This window comes from Cyprinus carpio, chromosome A6 (genome assembly GCF_018340385.1).
Source record: "Cyprinus carpio isolate SPL01 chromosome A6, ASM1834038v1, whole genome shotgun sequence".
Lineage (NCBI taxonomy): Eukaryota > Metazoa > Chordata > Actinopteri > Cypriniformes > Cyprinidae > Cyprinus > Cyprinus carpio.
The window spans coordinates 29,560,501-29,570,576 of NC_056577.1; the positions used below are offsets into that span (position 1 = coordinate 29,560,501).

The 10,076-nt window shown below is 33.1% G+C and overlaps 1 protein-coding gene across 1 annotated transcript; it reads left to right on the forward strand.

Annotated features, from left to right (window-relative positions):
- Positions 1-777: 777 nt before the first annotated feature.
- Positions 778-8,281, forward strand: LOC109107712 (R-spondin-2-like). The gene is made up of 5 exons (XM_042758924.1): positions 778-1,706; positions 3,721-3,903; positions 4,625-4,762; positions 5,227-5,424; positions 8,150-8,281. The coding sequence occupies exons 1-5, from the start codon at positions 1,601-1,603 to the stop codon at positions 8,248-8,250; spliced, it is 726 nt and encodes a 241-aa protein (XP_042614858.1). The 5' UTR covers positions 778-1,600; the 3' UTR covers positions 8,251-8,281.
- Positions 8,282-10,076: the final 1,795 nt, after the last annotated feature.

Here is a 10,076-nt window from a genome sequence, read left to right on the forward strand (position 1 = left end):
ATTCAAGAGTTCACAACCTTGAGTTTGTGATATGGATGTGTGCGTGACACAAGGTTTTGGTTGCTCTCGAATACTACGTAATTTCAGTTGCTGAAAGTCACACCTATACCATGGTACAGTAATAGTATCAGATCAAGGTATGTTGAAATATACCATGGTATTTTGTTTGATGAATTTTACTTAGACATTTACCATAGGACTGTATGTTTACCATATTCATGTACCATGCAATGTACATTGCTTACAAAAACTACCAAAACATTCTTGTCACAATTCACTTGAGGCAAGGTAACAAAGCGATAACTTCTATTAACAGTCTTTAATGACGTTGAAGGACCAACAAAAACTAACTGAAAGGACTGGGGCTTTTAAACACAGGATAATTGGGGAAACACAGGTGCATGGAATAACTAATTAACAGTGATATGGAACACATGTGGAGGGAAAACAGAGCATGAGTCCTGGGGCGTGACAATACTGGTACTACTATGGTTTCTGGACATGTACCAGATATGTTTTTTTGTTTATTTTGTTTATTTTTTATTGAAAGACCCTATTGAAGTACCATACAAAATACCATGGTACATGAATTTTAGTATTATAGTATCCCTTTCACATAATAGTATCATGGTACCATAGTAAGTACGCAACAGTTCTTTTTGGTACTTGATTAGTAAGTGCTATCATGTGAAATCACTATCAAAATGTACTACCATATTTTTTTTTTTTATGTATACCAATAATAGTACCATGGTATTCTTTAAAGTACATATATTATAGTACATGAATATAGTACTATAGTATATTTCAAAGTACTATAAATGCACATTAATGTTAAATGTACATTAAATATCAATAATTTATAATTTTTACATTTTGATGTAAAAAAGCAAGAATTTTTCAATAAATGCGCTTGTTTAAAAGCATGCTGTAAACAGCTCTCTTACTAATATTTGGAAGCAACAGTACCCTAAATACCCATGAAAGCTGTTTTAACTGGTTTGTTTGTTAATATCTGCTAATTTTTTAGTCTAATTCCTGCACTTTTGTGAAACTTTTGCTGTTTGTTAAGATAGCCCCATGAAAAACTGCAGATGGCAAGCGCAAGATGTATTTCATATATATATACACTCACTTTTTCACTCTTATTTTTCCCCCACAGATCTTTAATGATACCCTCAACTTTATATAATAAAATAAAAAAATAAACAAACCCGACCTCAAAGCTCCGGAGAACAGGAAGGAGATCTGCACGATCCAGGGCACCAAAACCACAGCAAACCCCAATCTGTATTCCACTGTGTTTGGAAAAATAAACCTCTTCTAAACCATCTAAATATAGAGGAATGAAATAGTTAGGCTAAGGATTATGGGTGGATAAAAAGGTCAAAATTTGAGTTCTGCCTCAGGTATGTGACATTAAAGGTGGAATACACGCGAAATGACATGCTGAGCACAATTACTCAACAGCTGAAAGGTAAATTGGACAGATGTTTGTGGAGATCAGGTGACGTGGGCAGGGTGAGCATCAGGCTATTAACCATGAGTTTCCATAAGGCAGAGAGGAGGCTCTCTCATTCTGAGGCAGTCTTTCAGGCAGATGTTACAGAACCTGTTGCTTGTCCAGATGTATTGGCAACTTCTGGCTCTCCTCTCCCTTGTTTGTCAGACGCTTATATTGACGTTAGCTGCAAGAAAACAAAGTGGTAAGAATATTTTTTAATTTTTTTTTATTAATCATTTGTGTTTCATGTCTGCTTATAAATGATAATTTTTTATGGACGTATATGCTCAGATAAAAGGTACAAAAGATGTCACTGGAGAGGTACTTTTTCAAAAGGTACTAAAATATGCCATTTAGGTACTAATATGTACACTTTAGGGGTAAATAAGGTACAAAGGTGTACTTTTTCACATCCCAGTGACCGCTTTTGTATCTTTTTTTCTGGGAGTGTACTATGGTTGTTGACAGATGTTGACTCAGTGACTGAAACAATAAATTGATAAACATTACATGCATTAACTTTCCCAGAATGAGTTGTGTTACAATGAGTCTGAAACTTTATATCTGAGCTCTAAATGGAAAAATATTTGTATTAGAAAAAATAGTATTGTTTGAATCTAGTATAAATTAACGGTTGTAAAGTCAACACATGCAATGTCTTATCCATGATGTGGCTTTAGGAGTGTACAGCGAGTGGATCATACTATGTGCATATTTTCAGCAGGACGAGTCTGAAATATAGACCAGTTGGTAATAAATCTTGATGCGTTGTGGCAGGATCTGTCAGTTTATTTACCACTGATTTACCAGAATAGTCACACAGCATCTAGTAAAAGCACATAAGCAAAGAAATGTAACTGCAAAATTGTTTGAAACCCTTATTTTGAATAATATATATATATATATATATAATATATATATATATATATATATATATATATATATATATATATATATATATATATATATATATATAACCAATTATTAAAAAACAAAACACAAAAACTTAAGAATACAGATATACGGAGCAGAAAAACACTTCTCAATTTGAGCACATTATACTCAGCATTATAGAAGTATCTGGCCTTCATTTCTTATGTGTATCTTTCCCCATATTTTCTCAATTTCATTTGATTGACATCCATGCAGAAAATAGGGAACAATATATTGATGAAAACGCAGCAGAAGCATCTCGGTTTGGCTCACCGACGTCTTTTTAGACAGTAGTGTCTCTCTTTATTTCCCTATAATGAAGGATATGAAGATAAGAACCATGTGGCAGTTTCCTTACATCTCCCCCCTGCAAACCCTCTCCAGTGGCTCAGTTTGACACAACACACGCAGACAAGAGGCTTCAATCTCCAGTCTTTGGCTTTGGAATTAGTCGGATGTAAACATGCATGCACTCTATAAATTAAGAACACATTTTGTGAAAAGAAAAAGACTGAGAGAGAGAGTAAACAGTTATTTAGCAGATGCTTATTACAACAACGAGCCCATCATGGAGCAGTCCAGGGTTACATGTCTTGATCAAGGGCACACTGGTGATGGCTCATATCTCTTTTTTTGAAGGGATTGAACCAGTTACTTTATTTAATGGACCTGACCTTTAACCAGTGGACCTCAGTTGTTGTTGTCGGTCCCTAATGGTTTTAGATGTGGACTTGATAGTTGTGGAGAAGATAGAACAAAATAAAAAGTGCATATTTAGTTTAAACTAGACATATACGTTATTATGATTTGCCATAGACCTAAACTACATTGTGAATTAATCAGTCATTGTACTAACCATGTGAATTCTGGGTGTTGCTAGGTGGTTTCCAGGGTGTTCTGGGTGGTTGCTAGGTGGTTGCTCAAGTCAGATGAGTCTCTCTGCTTTCTAGATATCATCCACCTGGAGGAATTCTCACAATTCTCACAATTAACCATGAAAGTGCACACATCAAAATTCAAATCTGTACTGCATTGCTAAAATGCACACTGCATATACTTTCTTGAGGTGACAGAAAAAAGCTGGGTCCTTTTCAAGCAGCCAAAGAGACGACATATAGGCTTATGGCTTTTAGAATGTCATCTCGAAACCCTCAGATGTCACTGCAGAAAGTGTAATGTGTCAGATAATGTGACTGCACTTAAATCCCAATGCACAGTCTTAGACACGCTCCCTTGTGATGCTACACTGCCTGTTTGATAATAATGATTTGAAATGTTTTCAGAGACCTGGCAACAGGACTGCAGGAGCTGTCTGGAGTGTTCGAAGGAAAATGGCTGCCTGCGCTGCTCTGAGCGGCTCTTCCTGTTCCTGAACAGAGATGGCATGAGTCACCACGGCTCTTGTCTTCATTCCTGCCCCTCTGGACACTTTGGCCTCCGAGGCAAAGATCTCAACCACTGCATGAGTGAGTCCATCCTAGACAATTGTTATTACTATCAAACAAGTACACAATAATAATCATCTACATCTCCAAACCTCTTGGAAATGTTGTATTTCTTTATTATTATTTTTTATGTTTATTTTATATATGTTTCATATTAATATTTTATTTAATATTCTCGCTAATATTTTAAAAGGAATTCTGAACTCTTAATAATAATAATAATAATAATAATAATAATAATAATAATAATAATAATAATAATAATAATAATAATAATAATAATAGTGTTTCAAAATATGTCCTTATTATTAAATAAATTAAAAAAAAAAAAAGTTTTACCTTTTTTTATTTAATATTCTCAGTAATATTTTTAAAAGGAATTCCTTTGAGTTAATTTTAAACATGGTGAAATGTCATATTGCAGAAAGAACTTCAGTCTAATAATAATAATAATAATATAATATAAAATATGGTTATAATATAAATATAATTATATATAATATAATATAAATATAATATATAATATAAAATCTTAATTATTTATTCCTGTATTTATTGTTTGTTTATTAGTTTTTGTTCAAAAACTTTTATAAAACAAGTTGTTTTTTTGTTTGTTTGTTTTTTTTTTTTGGGGGGGGGGGGGCATTCAGCTCTTTAGAACTTGATATCTTGAGAAAGCCTGTAACAATGCCACACACCTTATACTGTATATAACTATAATCCTCATACATATTTCTCACAGAATGCAAAGCTCCAGAATGCGAGAGGTGCTTCAGCAAAGACTTCTGCACTAAGTGCAAGGGAGGATATCTGCTATTCAAAGGCAAATGCTTCAAAAACTGTCCAGATGGCACATTTCCTCAGTCCACAGACTGTGTTGGTAAGGGCTTTACTCGTTTTCAGACCTTCTTTATGAGTAGGTGCCATTAAAATCTCATTAGCATACTGAAAGAAACCTATCAGTCTTGTTTATTAACAATTATATCAAGATGTTTTCTCATGTGTGGCAATGGAAAGCAGCAGATAAAGACTTGAGGAAAATTTCTGCTTGCATTTATCAGGGTATTTACATGCCATTAACTTGATGTTGTGCAAAAACTTAGGAATGAGTTCACTTGCTGACTCACACAGTAGCTTTGATAAAAAAATAAAAAAGATTAAATTAAGTGAAATCACATTTATTTATATAGTGCTTTACACAATACAGACTGCTTCAAAGCTATGGAAGCCAGTTTCTGCCACGAGATAAAAATATATAAACAGATAGATAGATAGATGGATGGATGGATGGATGGATGGATGGATGGATGGACTTTTTATCTCACTTATCTGTTTGTACTCCAGAAGGCTGTGTGTTCAGTAGCTTTGGTTTCTGGGGTGAATGGAGCCCATGCCAGCATAACGGCCTGAGCTGTGGTGTCAGATGGGGGCAGCAGAGCAGGACCCGTGAGCTGTCCAGAAACACGCCTGAAGAGACAGACGCACTCTGTCCACATCAGACTGAGAGCAGAAAGTGCAGTATTAAGAAAAGGTGTCCAAAAGGTGATTTGTATTTCTAAGCCTCTTTATATCATCTTTCTTGTAGATGCTCACACGATTCTCACATTACACAAAACACAAGATCCAAACTTTGTCACTTTAGAGAGCTAAAATGGTTCCTTGGCTAAATTTTTGAAATTGTGTTTTGTTTCCATTTGATGCTCTACTGGAAATCATTTGTTTGTTATCGCTGGCAGATCAAATGTCTGGTGGCATTAAGAAAATGAAGCGTGATATTTTCTCTGTCACCTTCAGTTGCCCTGAATGGCACCCATGTGGGATGGAAAGACTGCATGACATAGCCATTTCTATCATTATAATTTACACTGCTGTCATTTTTAAATGAGAAAATGCTTTGGAATGTTATACTAAGTACTGTTTTTGAGAGAATATAGGATGCAGTGGGTGCACAGTATCCAACAATGCAATGCAATCAACTTGATTTCTATATGGCGGGGAAAAAATAAGTAATTGCAGCTGTTTCAGCTGGACTAAAAAAATAATAATTTGCTTACTGGTTCAGTAAGTTTATTTATTTATTTATTAATTTTGTATTTTTCAGAAATTAGTACCTTTATTCAGCAAGGATGCATTAAATCGATCAAAACAGCAGTAAAGTCATTACAGCGTTACAGATTTCTATTTCAAATAAATGTTGTTCTTTTGAACTTTCTATTCATCAAAAAAATATATATATATATTTAAAGTTATATTTATTAACTACATATATTTATTATTTAGTATATTAGAATGATTTCTGAAGGATCAAGTGACACTGAAGACTGGAGTAATGATGCTGAAAATTCAGCTTTGATCACAGGAATAAATTACACTTATATAAAATATATTTACATAGAATAGTTATTTTAAATTGTAATAATACAGTACTTCACAGTATGACTCATTTTTACTGTTCAGACAGAAAAGTCTGCTCAAAAACAGTACCAAAATATACTGTTACCATCCACATCAGATGTTCTCAATCAGTACCATTGTGGTTTATCTCTGAAGCTGACACCTCAAAGACTTACTTGTGGTGTGACCAATGAGAACCCGATGAATTAATTTAGTCCTAGGATGTCCTCTAGATTAACACAAGATCATTGCCTTTCTTCTCAAGTTTCCTTGTCTTCAAGTGTAACCCTGAGAGCTAATGAAAGTCAGGCGGCACATCTCAGAACAGCTCACAGCAGAAGATTTGCCAGTGCTTTCTGTTACCACCCTACAGGTGACCCATACTTACCTGCCTAAATCATAACGCACAAACCTCTGATCTTAAAATGGAGATTTATGTTGGTTTTAGGATTAAAGGGTAGGGCTAAAACAGATGACTCAGGGCTGTAAATATCGACTTTTAGTGCTTTGTGTGTGCATAATCTGAGAAAATGAAAAAGTTAGGAAGCTTTAATCAAAGCAAGTAAAAAGCAGGACAGAGAATGAAAACAGATAATAAAAAAAAGACTGGAGAGATCCAAGAGGAGAAAACAAGAAAATGATGAAGAAAGTGGCATCTTTGCCAGGTGCACCACAGGCCCCGGCCATAATAACAGTTTAATCCAGTTTTATTATGCTCTTATGTCCTTTTTAAAAAAGACAAACATGGATTATGATTTGGTTTTAGCAAACAAAAATGTTAAACAAATACTCAAGCACCCACCTCTGCACACTATTTGTCCCGCTTTTGCTCCAGCATTTTTTTGTTCAGCTCTTTTCTGAGGATGACAGTACATACCACCCTGAAGCTCCCCTGTTGTTGATTTTGAATCTTAAAGTCAAACCAGACATGAAAACTAACGCAACATTTTCAGGTTATGAGTTGCATGACCATTGCATGACAGCGAGAAATTGACCACTAACACAAAAAATAAACACTGACTTTCACCATGTAGAATTAAAACTAAGGCACTGAGAAGTCAGCAGCTCCCTTTTATTTTATAAAGAGCATAATAATAATATTTTATTTTATTTTCATTTATTTTTTCCCGGCCGGAGTGTATAGTGTATTTTAATAAACTCTTTGTTCAAGGTATTCAGGTTGTTGACACATTGTTTCCAACCGTTAAAAAACAAAAGTTAATTTTGCTTATTTCTGAACATCTCTCTTGAGATGGAATTGCCCAATTAATTAATTATAATTAATAACAATTAATATTTTGAGACTTTCTTTTAGACAGTTTTTATTTTTAAATTCAGCCAAATTCAAAATAGAGCCCAATTAATCAATGTATTTAAACAGTATATTTAAATTCTATACCCATAGTACAATTTGATATTTCCCAGTTGAAGATGAGGATAGTCATCATAGGATAATTTCCATATTATACTTAATTTCCTTTTTAAAAAAGGTAAATGCCATTTCAGTGGATTTTAATGGACAAAATTTTTGTTATTTCTGTCCAGCCAAATTATGCAAATATAAAAGAAGAAAAAAAAAATTAATGGCCTTTTTCTTTGACATTAAAATGATATGTCATGTCAACATGTTCAAAACAGAAAGAAATGCATCAATACACAAAAACATCACAGCAGAATGTCAATGTGCTGATGTAATTAAAAAAATATCACTCTGGCTATAGATGTGACAGACATATTGAAGTGATCAAACTGAATTCTTAATGCTTTACATCAGTAATAAAGAACATATATGGTTTCACTGCCTACATTATTTAACTTGAATATGATTCACTTTCTTATATGGTTTTATGGTTTTATGGATTTATCTTGACAGATAAAAGGAAAAATAAAAGGAGAGAAGGAAGAAGAAAGGCACAGAAAAAGATGAAGATCTTCGGGAACAGAACCATCACAGAACCTCCATGGAGAATGTAAAGTTCTGGAACGAAAGAACAATATATATAACAATATATATCTTTAGCAATATATATATATATATATATATAAATATATATATATATATATATATATATATATATATATATATATATATATATATATTTACAAAATATTTTTTATATAAATATAACTGTATATATAATTGTAATATGGCTACTTTAATAATTGTGACATATAGCAAGAGATTGCACATTCTTTTTTTAATACAGATGTATTAAGTGACAAGTTGGGAGGGTTTCCTCCAACACTATCACATGACTTAAACCTCCGGTAAAGTGTGGTTTGACAAAGACGAGATCCATGTTGGACTATGACAGTGTATATTTCCATCTGATGAATAACAGAAGAACAGCTTCATGTGGTTTGAGCTGTATCTTCACATCTTTCTGTGCATGCCTCGGATTGTTCTGTGTTTTCCAACCACATATATTTGCACTTCTTCACTATAATTGTATTAGAGAAAAAAGAGACACAGAACAATATAAAGTTGTGTAAAGAGATGCCACGAACATGACCTTTTACTCCATTTATTCAGTCTCGAGCTGTGTGATTGGCTGTGGACAGGTCATGTGACCCAATGATTGGCACAGATTTATTCTTAAGAAAAGTGATAAATTATTTTTTCCATGTACATTTCTAAGTTAACTTGCTAAAAGTGTGCAATGTGTTTGTCTAAACAGCTTAAATTAAAGTATAATATTGTATTATTTTCTTAGAGCCTCAGCTGTACCATTAAACTCTTTGTCTCATTTTTTTTTTTTTATTCTCTTTTTTGAAACTGATTATCGTCCCCCTGTGAAAACTGAAATGTTCTACAACATGCTGCTTTTGATTTGGGAAGGATGGGAATGAGCTGATTTGAATGTGATTTATTTGCGCTTTCCTCCGCAGTATTCTCTCAGGCAGCTGAAATGTATTTACTGGAAAAATCACAGTTTTGCTCGCTAAAGCAATTACACCCAAAGGAATGTTTACTTTTTTCCTAAGGAGTTTCTTAAGGACTTTGGAGTTATGAAAATGATACAGATGGGAGAGGGATAATGTGTGTGTATAATTTTTTATTTTATTTTTTTCTGTAGAGGATTGCAGATGTTAACTTTTACTTATCTTTTTATTTTAACTTATGTTGACTAAATTGTGCTACCGTGGATAGAGATTTCCCATCACATGACAAACAAGAAAACAACAAATAAATATATTCTGATGTTTGTTGCGGCTTTAGAGGGATACATGGTTATATTTTGTATAAGTATATTCTCTTTACAAAAATTCAGATATTGCATACGCTGTCTGTATACATTTTTTTGCACAAGTTGTTTATATAAAATTGTTTATATATATATATAGAAGAACAAATAAATATCCTATAATGCATATTAGATACACACCTACAGATGTGGAAGTTTTTTTTTTTTTTTTTTTTTCAAATTAACATAAAATCTCTCCCTATTTACTGTGAAAACATGCTCCGCTATAGCATCACAAAAGCTCAATATGTATTTCCTCTGCAGTTATACTGTTCAGTAATGTTCAATAGCTTTTAGAAGTCAAAACTTCAAGGCATGTGTCTAGAGAAAAACAGATTTTTAAAAATGAGAAATATTCACTGGAGTAAAAATTGTTAACTAATGGTTAATTAAAGTGTAAACTAACCCCGCCCTCCGCTTATGCATGTTAATAACCATAAGTGTGTTTGTTTCAGCCAATTTCTAAATTGCTTCTGGTAATTTTAATTGTCCAAGTCAACTAGGTTATTGTAGTTGTGAAAGAAAGTATTTCACTTTCTTTTTCAGCATTACATT

Excerpts from the sequence above, each read along its gene's own strand:
- LOC109107712 (XM_042758924.1), top strand. The coding sequence starts at position 1,601 with ATGTTACAGAACCTGTTGCTTGTCCAGATGTATTGGCAACTTCTGGCT. Across the intron at positions 3,904-4,624 it reads AGATCTCAACCACTGCATGA|AATGCAAAGCTCCAGAATGC; the intron begins GTGAGTCCATCC and ends TATTTCTCACAG. Across the intron at positions 5,425-8,149 it reads TAAGAAAAGGTGTCCAAAAG|ATAAAAGGAAAAATAAAAGG; the intron begins GTGATTTGTATT and ends TTATCTTGACAG.